Genomic DNA, 14,301 nt, shown 5'->3' with positions numbered 1-14,301 from the left:
GACAACATTTTTCGAATTTCCAAGCAATGGCTTTTCATGTAAGGATTTTGCTAATGTGTATCCTAAGAGCACACAATAATTAATCATTTTTGAAAAAAATTTTATCGAGAATTGAAGAAGTATTGACAGCTTTTTCAATTTTCGAAAAAATGTTTTTAAAAATGAATGGGTTATAGCACACATTAACTGGACTCTTCATATAATAACTATATGAGTATTTGGTTTAGTTTTTCTAGAAGTACTTATTTAGATTATTTGTTCAGTTCAATCTTTTAAACATTGCCTTTTTTGGTACAAATATATTTTAACCATTTTTAGCAAAATAAGAAAAATTAGCAACTAATTCAATCTAAAAGCACACTTTATATGCCTTTTGGCTTCTTGGAAATACCAGCAATAGGAAAGTACAATATGTTCTTGACCAAGAGCCTAGGACTTCAGGAACATATTGGATCAAGGCAGCTCGAAGATATTGCCTCCTTGATTCCACACTCTAATACTAAGGGAATGCCATGTGAAAACAATGACTTGGAGGGATTGAGATAAAGGTTACTCTAGCTAGTGAGACAGACATTCAAAGAACTAACGCATTGATTCATGCTTTAACTTGGTCTGGGGTAAGAAAGTGTTTTGGTAATAACTTAGCCATGTAATACAAGTTGTAATGTTTTATTAGTAATAAACTATCCACCTCGCTTGCACATTTGCATATAAATAGGTAATTTTATTGTCTTAAATAGGTGAGGGAGCTAAGTGGCACAAAGGGGGATATGTAAGAACCAATAATCAATCTTCTCCTGTCACCTTGGATTTGGGTTCAAAACTTCTGGAATCCTTATTCTGCCTCCACCATTATATTTTGTGTACTTGCTTTACATTCTTCTCTGAGCCATTCCTCGTGGAATATTCATCTCATGGTGGCAATGCAACTACTCTTTGAATTTATGTAAAGGGAATACAGGACAACACCTGAAGAATTGAGACAAGGTTGATATATATTGCAAATATGGATGGATGGTGATATAAATTGTCCTTCTATTAAGTTGGAGGAATTTACTCGAAACCAATTTGAGAGAAAAGTCTATCCTTCCCATAAATTACGTTTTATACTTATGGTAGAAACAGAAACATGCTTAACATATAATCCAACACAGCTCACATTGGGACAGGCTCGCCCATGGTTATAATGATTTATAGTTTGCTTCCAGAGTGTGCTCAGTCCAACGTGCCTATAAGTAAAAAGGATTAGGATCCTCTCAATTTGGCTCAGAATGGAGGGGTCCATTTCATGGTTTGATTTAGTTAATTTTCAAAATTTAAGAGTATACATGATACCACGTTATTTAAAATTATCTTCTACTAAATAAGAAATGACAAATTATGTTAAATGACATGATATTATATTCGCCTTTATATTTCTTAACCTTGCCATGAAAAAATAAACTCTCTAAAACATGACTTGTATGCCCTTAGAATTCATGGTGTGCTCTTATGGACAAACTAATTTTCACATATTTCATTCCTATATGATGAGAATAGCAGTTGAATCATGATTATTTCCCTAACTTGGTGTGTTATAGAGATAGTGGCTTATATTATGAATAAGAAGTAACACTGGTTTCTAGTTTAGGGGCTTCATGGACGAAGTGTATGGACTATGGAGAGTAGCAGAGCCATGAAAAGTCATTGTAATTTCACATTTGAGAAATTTCAATTTATAGGGCTAAGGTTTCTTTATAAGTAAACCTCTTTATCTTCTAATAGTGAATTTTTCTACTGCTTACTCCCTTGGATGTAGTCCCTTCGGGGATATCCGATAATATTGGAACAATACACTCCCTTAGATGTAGGTACGTTTCCGAATTACATAAATTTTTGTGTTATTTTTATTTATTTATTAACATTGCTAAGATCTAAAATCTTCAAAAGGTTGCTGATAGCCTGGCCCAGATCGAGTGTTATCACAATTCCTTCTCTACCCAGAAGATATTGCCACTTAAAAGGGTGGAAAAAACATTGAAGTCAAGAAGTTTCTTACCCAAGAAAGTCAGGAAAATAAATGAAGGGCTTTTTTGGTTTTCTTAAATGCAAAAAATAGAAAATGGGGTTGCCAACTAAAGCCATTCTAGACAATCACCATGTCATATATACTGTATGCTTCTTATCAGCTCATAGGAGAACCAAAATGAAATAAAGTTGAATGCAAGTGAAGAAGAATAGGTCTTCAAGGGACTACTTTTTGAATGAAGAAGATTGGAATAATGCATATATAGAATCCTCAGTGCACTGCGATTGAAAATCCAACAATATTTGAGGACATATTGTGAGGGTGACACATCTGAAGTCAAACAGAACAAAATTTTTGAGTTGATGGTGTGGTAAAACTCTAAAAAGCATTGATTGACATTTAATTGCGTGGGCATTTGACATTGGTTGATCCTAGCATTGGAATAAATGATATCGTTGAAAAAGGATCAAATAAAAGGTCTATAGGTGTCTTAATCTTAACCATTTTACTATTTTCTATTCCCTTCAACCTTAAAGGGAAATGATAAAAGGTCTAATAGTTTAGGAACCATTTTCAGAAACATTTTATTGAGAAAATGATAAAACAATAAATATTGTTAACAACTTTTTATATTTCCAATAAAAATTGTATCAAAACTTTCTTATTATAGTTTATTAACAATTGTCTTAAAGTCATCCATTAACATGACCTAACCTTAAATATTGACTTCATTGAAAGTATTTAAGGTAAGGGATTTTGTGAATATTATTGAGGTGAGGAACCAAGTTCCTTCCATTAAGGGTTATGAGAATGTCAGCGAGGCAGCTTGAAAATGATGGATTTGGAGAGGTTCTAGTTGACCAGGTGTTGGGTGCCCAACACAAAATGTAATGGACCACTTCTGCAAAACCTACTAATCTGAATTAACATTTCAGTTACAAATTAAGAGACCTGAAAATGGCCTCTAGAAACATTATATATTAGATCATTTTGAAATGGAATGATTTCATGGTTCAAATTAAATGTTATAAACTTAAAACTTTATCTAGTGTCATGTCATTTAAAATTCTGAAGTTTGTGACACTTCGTGAAGAAATTATCTTAACCGTAAAATAAAAGTCAAATCGAGAAGATCCTATTTTATTAAAGTCTAACAGGCGTTGGAATTCACTATATTGTAAGTGCACAAACACCAGTAGATTACAGATATGGAGGAACAAACATTATAAAACTGTACAAAGATGCGGATAAGTAGATTAGACTTGATGAACATGGTCAAATGAACCGATTCATTACAAGTGGCTTCACCAAAATGCGAGGTGGGTGGTAAAAGAGTGAGTCTTTTGCACCTTTTTGACCCCCTCTCTCTTTTTCCAAGTTTCATAATTCCATTCTCCTCCATGCAGCAAACAACATGTAGCTATTAGGATCAACATTGATGGGGCACTGTTGGCCCATTGTACATGGGAGAATATATTCTGTAATAGGTACATCGACAGTTGAATCTTTTAAAAAGAGATAAGGGAAGCCAAATACACGGTGCTAGAGAGCCGAATTAGGCAGCTATTCGAACCTATCCTCCACTTTTGGATGCCTATAAATATAGGCCTTGGAATGAAGCATTGAAGCATCGAGCTCATTGAGAGGAAGAGAGGTCTTGTATGAAGATGAAAGAGTCATGTCTGATAGCCAAGGATGACTTGCCTACATTCATTGCAGGGTTTCAAAAAAAAAAAATGAATGTGAATAACTAGCCTAATATAAAGCACTTACGTGGTTTATAGGCAAGCTCCTTCGGCTAGCCTGACTGGCTCTTATCTTTCATGCTAGACCTTCATCTTCCATTACATACATATAGGCAATCGACAGAGAGTCTGAGACAAACAAGAAAGGTACGTGACATAATAAGTTGAATGAGAATGTAGTCAAGACAATCTGCAGATTAGGATTTTAATTTTTCTTTGGCTTTATTTGCACATTTGGAATCAGTATCATGTTGTTTTTGTTGATGATCTTGTTGTCATATCCTCCTAGCTGTTAATTGTCCATTTGAGACTTTTTTTTTTTTTAAAGTAATTTTATGTTACTTTTTATATATTTGCAATAATAATTATAAGACATATTGTTGCTATTGTAAAAAAGAATCATTATAATTTTTATTATAATCCTTTTAGAATTCCTATATGCATATCACTGCAACTTTGAGCAATAATGATTGTTTATTAGCTGTTTTTCCCAATTACTAATTATTAAGTGATATGATTTGTCAAAAGTCTTATAGTTTAACTCGCACTTCTTATATCTTTAATGGGTATATCTAGAGTTCAAATCCTCACTCTCTCAACTATCAAATTATCCAAAGCATAGCACAACAAATCCAAAATATCCAAAGCAAACCTATTTTTATTCTCAAGACATGTTAATACCCCATTTTGCAACCTGCATTTAACCTCATATGGAGGGTAAAAGGGTAATTTTGCCTTGAAAATATGCATATTGATTCTAATCACTAGATCCTTAATCTCATTTCACCAAAATGATCTTGATGTTATAATGATCAAATTGACTAGTTATAAGCTCTAATCGGACCATCCAAGTTTTAATGGCCGAGATGCACCATCACAAATTGAGTTCGACTATATGTAATTATGAACAATTGATTCTAATTTGTTATAATTATAATCAATTTGAGATTAATGACGTGTCATAATTTGATTGTTTAGGACTACATTTTGTGGTAAAGTTACACACACTTAATTAATTAAATAGTTAAATATTAATTATTCAATGAGTAATTTGGGCAATTATCTTTTAATTAGGGTAAATTTGGAACTAATTAAGTCTAAAATGGGAGTGATTGGAGCCTATTAATTTTAATTGAGAGCTAATTTGGGACCTATTAATGTTAATTGTGCTAAAATTGTTTTTTAACAAATGACTTCTACTCACCATTTTGTTGATATCTCTCAGAATATTTTGAATCTGTGAATGAGGTTAATTTTTCCAGAAACTAGACATTCGGGGCTTCAATTTGAGACAAGAACGAGACAATTCTGATTAGAATTGAGTAAGATATGATTTTTTTTGAAATTGGCTTTATAGANACATTCGGGGCTTCAATTTGAGCACAAGAACGAGACAATTCTGATTAGAATTGAGTAAGATATGATTTTTTTTGAAATTGGCTTTATAGGCTTTACAGTAGTTATGGAAAAATCGAATTTTGCTTCTCCTCACTCCCACCAATCTCTACGTTTAATGTACCAGATTTCTCTCATTGCTAAAATGAGGTCTAGGTTCATGATTCTTTATCAACCCTCATTAAATGACTTCCATTCATATTTCCCCCACCATTACTATATAAACTCTCCCTCTCCTTCATTCAAGGTACACAAAAACCCCCTCTCTTCTCCTCTCTTGAGTTCTAAGAAGTTGAGTAATCTTGTCATATCTTGGTTTTTTAAGACTCAAGGTATTGAGTGAGACTCACTCTTCCTCTCCTAACTCTTCTTTTCCTCCACCCTTAGAACCTCCCTCAGAGTCTCTATTCATATGGATCTTGCATAAAGGTATAATTCATTTTCTTAAATTATTTTTTTATGTGGCCATGATGAGAGTTTAAGATTAAAACATGATAGTAATCATTTAAATTCACTTGAATATGTTTGAATGTTCCTAATTATTCTTATATATTCTTTACATGTTATTGGTTATTCATCACATGTTTATGCATAACACTGATTTTAATCTTAAATCCACATCAAAAATATGAAAAATATGTTTGTTTAATAATTCTTTCAAATCCTTGAATTTTGGATATCACCATCCACACACATTCACTAGAATTTATTTTTCAATCCAAATGAAATGCTTAATAAATGGAATTAGAATTTATCACATGCACACGCAATGAATTCAACATGCAAATTGATGGATAACATATTGGATGATGTAATATGAATATTGGCCACCATAGTCTAGAAAACCGGTTTGATCAGGCAAGGTGGATGCCTAACACCTTCCCACCTTGTAACATAGCCACCAAGCTTAGATCAAGGGTTAGTAAATCGAATGCTTATCCATGTAATTTTCAATTTTTAGATTGTAACTAGGAAACAAAGCCATGTACTTTATCTTATATTGTATCTAGGACCAAAGCCATGTAATTTCCTATGATCATTGTAAGTTCAATTGAAAATTAATAAAATTAGGAATTTTTCAATTTTGGTTTTCTTATTTGTCTCAATAATTAAATAAGTGGCGACTCCATTGTAAAATCCTTAATCTAAAGGGGAAAATATAACTATTAAACCTCTATTTTGAGAGGCAATAACACAACTCTACCCATTCACGTGGGTTTAGCCCAACATTCCATAAAAAAAGGGTCATGGGCGCGGTCTCTCACAGGATAAAAATAAGAAAACAAAAGAATCTAGCCAATTTTTTTTTTCTTTTTTAAACTAATCTAGCATAATCTAAAATACAAGGGAAGTTGCGTATAAAGCGATTTAAAAAGCAAACTATGATATGAAGATTAAAAGCAAATCAAATAACTAAAAATAACATTTGAAACCAAAGAAGTCTATATGTCAACCAAAAGCAATGAAAACTAAAAGAGAAAGTGATAAAATTATAAAGTCTAGAAGAAGTGAATTTAATTTTAGAATAAGTCACCATCGTATATCTCTAAACTCTCTTTTACCCTTAAAATTTTTTTTTATACATATTCAAGTATATAACTTCAAAACGCTTCTCTCTCTCTCTCTCTCTCATTGTTGCTCCCCCTTTCTCTCTCATCTTTTTTCTAACTTCATAAACATCTACGTCACTTCATTAGAGATTAAATGACATACTACTTCCGTCTCACCTATTCTGCAGAACCCAGTCCAACAATAAAAAGCCAAAAATCCTTGATCTAAATTCTACCTCATCACCCAGTTGCCATCCCTATCTCTTTCTAGCCTTTTAGTTGGTATTGCAAAATGAAATACCAATTGAGATTAAGATTAAGATTGAGATTGAGACTGAGACTGTGACTGATACTTGATTCAATTGGTGAGGAATAAATTGAAAAATTAAAAGGAACATTAGAGCATTCACAGTAGAGCTAAAAATTTAGCTATTTAGCTCCACCAAAAGTTACTTTATCTATTTTACCTATACACATGCTGCAGCAGTGGATTTATTTTAGTTTTCAACACAATAAAATAATATAAACATCACAATAAAATAATATATCTACTACAATAAAATAATATATTCACTACAATAAACAACAATCACAACCACCCATAGCCGCTACTGCTACTAGTACCGCCACCGCCACCGATTCTTCCACCGCCACCGCAATCGCTACGGTACCACTATCACCGCCAACGCCACCGCCACCGCCACATGATAGCAAATAATCGTCTAGTGTTAACAAGTGATTTTTTAAACCCCAAATTATACTTATACATTTTTTTTTTACTAAAACAATTTCTCAATCATCATAATAGCAAGTAAATATTCATCTAGTGTAACAATAATATTTTGTTTTAACCCCAAATTATATATATACAATTTGATCCCACCCACACGTGCCAAGTCCCTCTACTCTTTCTCATTCACACATGCTGCCTTTCTTCCTTTTCTTTTCTGGTTCTCCTTTTCTTTTCTGCTTTAGACTTAACACGCCGCCTAGCTCCCTTGCCTTCTTCTCCCATGTTGCTCCCCTTCCCTCAACCAAGCCGTCACCGCTCCAAGATCCTTTTCCCTCTGATTGAACCCAAAAACCCATGTCGCCAAATCCATGCTTTGCACTTCTCCCCCTGACCAAACCCAAAAAGCTTGAAGAAGTCAAAGCCACTGCCGCCGATATCTAGCAAAGCCACTGACGATGTCAAAGTCAAAAACTGCCAAATCTTTCATCTTTCTCTTTCGATCTGCCGCCGTGGGTTTTAGTGATGTTTTGGCTGTGGGTTTTGCCGATGTTTGCTTTTTTTTCTTTTTCTTTTTTTCTTTTTCTGGTAGTGGTGGGTTTGATGAGTGTGGGTGTGATTGGGTTTGTGACTAATGGGGTGGTGGTGGTGGTGATGGTGGGGGTTGCCGTGGTGGAGGTGGTGATTGATATTGGTGGTAGTGGGTTTGATAAGTGTGGGTATGGTTGGATTTGTGACTAATGTGTTGGTGGTGGGGGTGGTGGTGGTAAGGGTTGCCGTGATCAGAGCTAGGTCTATGACGGCATGAGTTGGCGGCATGGGTCAGGGGGGTAGTGGCGTGAGAGGACTGAAAGTTGAGAGAGAGACACGGAGTGAAAGAGAGAGCAAGTGGCATTATTTTAATCAGAAAGTAGAATAAAATAATATATATTTTTTTAGCTTTCATGAACAGTGCACATCTATAGATAGATGTGCATTGTAGCAATGGAGCTAAATTTTTTAGATTTAACTCCACTGCTGGAGCACGATTTTAGTGTTGGAAGAGCTAAATTTTAGCAATATAACAATATACCTCCACTGCTGAGAGTGCTCTTACGTGATCAAAGTGTAAGTGGACCCACACAGACAGCCACATCATCAAACAAGTTGATATTTTCAAGTGGGCCTCTCACAGCCCAGCCCATTAACTTACCCACATAGACAGACAAGAACAAATCCTCTGCCACCTTCCTTGACCTTTCCAAGAACACCGAATTAACTTAAAAACCATTTTATAAACAAAAGTCAAAAAAATTTAATCTAAAAAATTCAAAATCTAAAAGAGAGAGAGAGAGGATTGGTCAACAAAATCCAATCCTTTCTTCAATCTCTCTCTCTCTCTCTCTCTCTCATTCTCATTCTCGTTCTCTCTCAGATTTTCCAATCTAATTCCTCAGATCCAGAGACGCCATTGGTACAGAGCTTTTGAGCGAGCGAGAAAAGAAAAAATGATAACGATACCGTATTTGACCGCGTTGACCACCTACTTCAGCTACGGCTTGCTCTTCGCTTTCGGTCAGCTCCGTGACTTCTTCAGAAAAATTTTCGATTGGTGCCGCGCTAGCAATCTTCAGGTTTCTCTCTCTCTTTTGCTTTTTGAATCGTGTACGGATTTGATTTATCTCGTTTTACGTTTCGAAAATGTTGAATGTTGAATTTTGATTTTTGTTTTTTGTGGTTAGGGATACGCGCCGATCTGTTTGGGACTCGAAGATTTCTACATTCGTCGTCTCTATCTTCGTATTCAGGTTAGGAATTGTTTCGTTTCAATAACTATGAATTTTTTTTTTTTTTGGATTCTCAATGATTCGTTTAAATCGAGCTTCTTTACGTGTTTGTTTTTGTGCAATGTGAATTGAATCAAATTTATTTGGATTAAGCATAAGAAATTTTAAATTTTGATTTGAAACTGCTATTAAAAACTGTTAATTTTTAAATGATTCGTGTAAATTTTGCTGCTTTACGTGTATGTTATGTACAATGTGAAGTAAATTAACCATAATTTAGCTTAGGCATTACGAAAATTTGAAACTAAAAGGAATAGTTAGGTCTTTGAGGAATTTCGGATTCGGTTATTTGGGGATTGCATTTGTATCTCTTGTTGGATAGCTGTAGTTCACAAGTTTTAATTTTTCTTAGATACAATTGGAAGACTTGGGTTGGGTTATTAATAAATTTAGTATGTCCTTCTCAGTATTGTCTCTCGTACTGTCAAGAGCCTTGTAGCTCAACTGGCATCTCTCGGTATTTCCCTCCAACTATTGAATTATCAAAAAATTATTATATCTGATACTGTTTTTCTGAACTACAACAAGATTGGGTCAATTGCATGACTGTGGCCTTGATGTACTAGCTCCTGTAAAGAATTGTGGGTTTTTGTTACCTTGTTATTAAAGGTTTTATCTGAGGAGATTAATATTGGATTTAATATTCCTTCTATTCTACAAATTGCAGGACTGTTTTGGACGACCCATAGCAAGTGCACCTGATGCTTGGATTGATGTGGTTGAGCGTTATTCCAATGACAGCAATAAGACACTAAAGTGAGTCTTTTGTTGTGTTTGGAAAGCTTATGTGCATCCTAGTGTATTTTACTACACACACGTGTGTGTTGGGTTTTTGTTTTTAAACCTTTTGCATCTAATACTTTTTGATATCTTACAATGAACACAGCAGTCAACAAATTTCTTGAGAACTATTTATTAAGATGCTAGTTCCCCCCCCCCCCCCACACCCGGAATAATCTACTAACGACATCACATGCAGGCGAACCACAAAGAAAAGTAGGTGTCTCAATTTGGGATCGTACAATTATCTAGGTTTTGCTGCATCTGATGAATATTGCACACCCCGTGCAATCGAGTCTTTAAAAAGGTTCTCCCCAAGTACTTGTAGTGCTCGTGTGGATGGAGGTATGCAAATGCCTTTGCAATGTGTACCTGGTTATGTATATCAATAATTACTAATGCATTTTTCCATCAGGAACTACAACATTGCATACTGAACTTGAGGAGTGTGTCGCAAACTTTGTTCAAAAGCCAGCTGCCATAGTATTTGGCATGGGCTATGTCACAAACTCTGCCATTCTTCCAGTCCTGATGGGAAAGGTTTGCACTTAACCATTTAAGAGCACCCTGTGTATAAGGTTCAAATAGGAGCTGTATTTGTTAACTGCTTTCATCCAACAGGGAGGGTTGATAATTAGTGATTCGCTAAACCACAACTCAATTGTAAATGGTGCTCGGGGCTCAGGAGCTACAGTTCGAGTTTTCCAACATAATAGTAAGTTGCTTATGGTTCTGATTTTCCCATGAGCATATCCTTGGAAATAAATGTATGAGTGTTTTCATCTTAACAATTCTCTTTGCTATCACTTTTTAGCACCATCGCACTTGGAGAAAGTTTTGAGAGAGCAAATTGCTGAGGGACAACCCAGGACCCATAGGCCTTGGAAGAAGATTATTGTTGTTGTCGAGGGAATATACAGTATGGAAGGGGAACTGTGCAAGCTTCCTGAGATTGTTGCAATATGCAAAAAGTATAAGGTGATATTTTTAGATGGTAACTTATATACACCGGAGCTTTAAACATCATATACTGATTAGTAATTCAAAGTTTTACACGTTTGAAGAGAACTTGACTTTGATTTTTTCTCCTATCCTATCATTATTTTTTTTACTTAACCTTTAAGTTGTAAGTATTTACCTTGGACTTTTGTGAAGTTTTTTCTTTCTTATTTGTGTGACAATTGTTGTTGTGTGTGTGGGGGGGGGGGGAAATGGGATTGACAAGCTAGGACATTATTTTTCTATTCCTTTTTGGATTTTGTTTACAAAAAATTGTTCTTGTCTCTTGTCAAGGTCAACATTCTTATGATAAAAGTTGTGTTTGAATAAACTTCTCTTGTATTTCTTATAGGCATATGTCTACTTGGACGAGGCTCATAGCATTGGAGCAGTTGGAAAATCAGGAAGAGGTGTCTGTGAACTCTTGGGAGTGGACACTGCTGATGTAGATATCATGATGGGAACATTTACAAAATCTTTTGGGTCATGTGGTGGTTATATTGCTGGATCCAAGGTTTTTCACTCACATTTTTCTTTGGTTTTGTTTCCAATGTGGGGATTGGAGAAAATATAATTGACAAGTCAATAAACCAAAGTTTTTTTGTTGGGTCATTTTCAGGAGCTTATACAATATCTTAAGTACACTTGTCCAGCTCATCTGTATGCAACATCGATATCTCCTCCAGCTGCACAACAAATCATATCTTCCATAAAAGTTATTCTTGGAGAGGATGGTACTAGTAGAGGTATAAAAGGGCTCTTATCCCTTATCTGCATATGATTTTTTGGTCTGCTAATTGCAGGACTTCAGTTTTAAACTTCACATTCAATTACTCATGATTGAAATGTTTTTTCTGTAATGAAGGCGCTCAGAAACTTGCACGAATACGTGAAAACAGCAATTTTTTCAGATCAGAGCTGCAGAAGATGGGTTTTGAGGTTCTTGGAGACAATGATTCTCCTGTAATGCCTATAATGCTTTACAATCCAGCAAAAATCCCTGCCTTTTCCCGGGAATGTCTCAAGCAGAATGTGAGTTTTTCACTAAGATCTGCATGTCTGCCTGCCATTTTCAAACTTTTTCATCAATAAATTCCCTAAGACGGGATTCTCTAAATTGTGGTTTCTTTTTTCCTCGGTACTCTCTCTGTTTCTATTCAGCTTTTTTATATTTCAGACTGAGTGTCAATAATAAATTATGCATCACAGGTGGCTGTTGTGACAGTTGCTTTTCCAGCTACCCCATTACTGTTGGCCAGGGCACGAATTTGCATATCAGCCTCTCATACCAAGGAAGATCTTGTGAAGGCCTTGGAGGTAATCTTTCAGTATGGAATTCATTTCCTATTTATATCCATTTTCACCATGTTCCTAGCAGTCTTCTCCCCCAAAACCTAAAAAGTGCACTACATCTACCAAACCAAGTTGTGTTTGAATTAGAGGCAATGGCTTATTATTTTTGTTAACTTCTTTTTTTGTTTATTTTTTGGGCATGCAAAAAATTTTGCTTTTGTTTTTTATTAAACAAGAAGTTCATGTAGGTGAACAGTCTTGAACCATGAATCATTAATATTAGTGTTAGAAGTTTGGACCATCCCAGGAATAGAATCTGATTAGTTGGCATCAGGGTGCAAAGCCAATGCCATTAGATTAATTGCAAGCTCACATGCAATTTGAAGATCTCTTTGCTCAAGTCTAGTCACTGTATGGATTCCACTTATGAAAGCTGTCAAGGACTCATCTTTTCTGGTGTCTTGAGACTTAACATTAATGGCACTCTCTCTTTCTGGCGGCAGGTTATCGGCCGAGTTGGTGACTTAGTGGGTATTAAATATTTCCCTGCTGAGCCCAAGAAGCAGCAGCAAGAGAAGGGCATGATCAAGGTGGATTGAAGAATTTGAAGTTTAGGTAGAGTTTGTCAAGAGTCTTACGGAGCTTTGGATCTGATCTGATCTGATCAAACCGATGATAAAGTATATTCTTTGTGAAGTGATTGTTGTATTCAATCCAAAGAAAAAGTGGGGAAGTTTGTAGCTGTCTAGTCATTCCAAATCTGGGGTCTTCTCAAAGTCTTCCTTATGTGTGTTCTTATTGAGATTTTGGTTATTTAATGTACAGGCAGAGCTGTAATCCTTTACATTTTTTTTGTATTTTTGGAGAAGGTGTAATCCTTTACATTTGATTATCTCCTTTTTCATTGATTCATATTCGATGGTCTTGTAAAATCTCGTGGGTGCTTTGCTTCCTTTGAGGTGTAATTTACCTGGCATAGAATCCCAAATTATTAGGTTCAGACTATTTATGAAGGTTTGACCCTGAACTAGGATTTTCATCCGATGGGCCATTGATGGTTCGCCATCTTGTGAAATTGTCAAGACAGAATTGTAACTTAATATCTTCTTCCCGAGCAGGCAAAGATATACACGATTCTTCTGAAAAAAAGATCAAATTGGATTCGAATTGGCCAAGATTGACCTCTATCAAAAAAGATATTTCTGTAATAACCGAAGTCACAAATCTAGGAGAGCACATTTTGACAAAGTGGTTGACATTTGTATAAGTGCTTAAATCTAATGGTAGACGTACAAATCTCGTCTTTAAGATCATTGTGAATAAAGTTGTTCATTAATAAGCTAGGTACATTGGTTATTACTTTTATTAAATGCCTATTTGCCCGCCTAATCAAAACTAAGAGTTAAGTTGCATGCCGTTTGGGATTAATGTAGTAACTTGTTGACCCTCAATACCTTTTGTTGGAATGAAATTTCAAATTTTCATTCTAAACGATTCTTGGTCATCTTTTTAACCACATCCGTTCACCTTGACCACCGCCATTGTAGCCAGTGAACAACCATTATTGCTTTCACACAGCAACACCAGTGGTGAACAACGGGCAAACACCATTTTACACAAACCATAATCCACACAAAAGCCATTGTACCCTGTCATCATTAACATACATATAATAAGTTTGCCGTTGATTTGAGTGGGTTTGGGGACGTATTAGTTCCAAAACTGTGACCGGTCACTGCAACTTCACATCCTCTACATGGTTAGCCATGGGCTTTTCAGTATTTTTTTTTTTTTTTTTCCTTGGATGAAATTAAATTAAGAAAAGCTTAAAGATGCAAACATGGTACCAGCAGCAGCAACCATGACAAATCAGACATGAAAGAACAAGTAAATAAAAAGGAAAGATTGTAATCAGGAAAACAATAAACAAATAAAATGGGAAATCCTCATGCATCCCATATATACATCATCTCCA

General features: G+C 35.2%; 1 protein-coding gene across 1 annotated transcript; it reads left to right on the top strand.

Annotated features, from left to right (window-relative positions):
* The first annotated feature begins 8,706 nt into the window (after positions 1–8,706).
* On the top strand, positions 8,707–13,258 carry LOC112019742 (long chain base biosynthesis protein 2a). Its single transcript, XM_024052259.2, has 12 exons — positions 8,707–9,041; positions 9,150–9,215; positions 9,922–10,010; positions 10,234–10,379; positions 10,450–10,574; positions 10,656–10,749; positions 10,849–11,012; positions 11,386–11,547; positions 11,653–11,779; positions 11,899–12,065; positions 12,243–12,350; positions 12,830–13,258. Exons 1-12 carry the CDS (start codon positions 8,916–8,918, stop codon positions 12,923–12,925), a joined length of 1,470 nt encoding a protein of 489 aa, XP_023908027.1. The 5' UTR covers positions 8,707–8,915; the 3' UTR covers positions 12,926–13,258.
* Positions 13,259–14,301: the final 1,043 nt, after the last annotated feature.

The sequence above is a fragment of the Quercus suber genome, unplaced genomic scaffold (assembly GCF_002906115.3).
Source record: "Quercus suber isolate HL8 unplaced genomic scaffold, Cork oak 2.0 scaffold_551, whole genome shotgun sequence".
In the NCBI taxonomy this organism is placed as follows: Eukaryota; Viridiplantae; Streptophyta; class Magnoliopsida; order Fagales; family Fagaceae; genus Quercus; species Quercus suber.
The sequence above is the reverse complement of the archived record's forward strand: the minus strand, read 5'-3'. Positions and strand labels throughout refer to the sequence as shown.

Bases quoted from the DNA above. Each gene is read 5' to 3' on its own strand.
- LOC112019742 (XM_024052259.2), top strand. From the start codon at position 8,916: ATGATAACGATACCGTATTTGACCGCGTTGACCACCTACTTCAGCTAC. The intron at 10,575-10,655 runs GTTTGCACTTAA...TTCATCCAACAG, and splicing joins TTCCAGTCCTGATGGGAAAG to GGAGGGTTGATAATTAGTGA. The intron at 11,548-11,652 runs GTTTTTCACTCA...GGTCATTTTCAG, and splicing joins GTTATATTGCTGGATCCAAG to GAGCTTATACAATATCTTAA.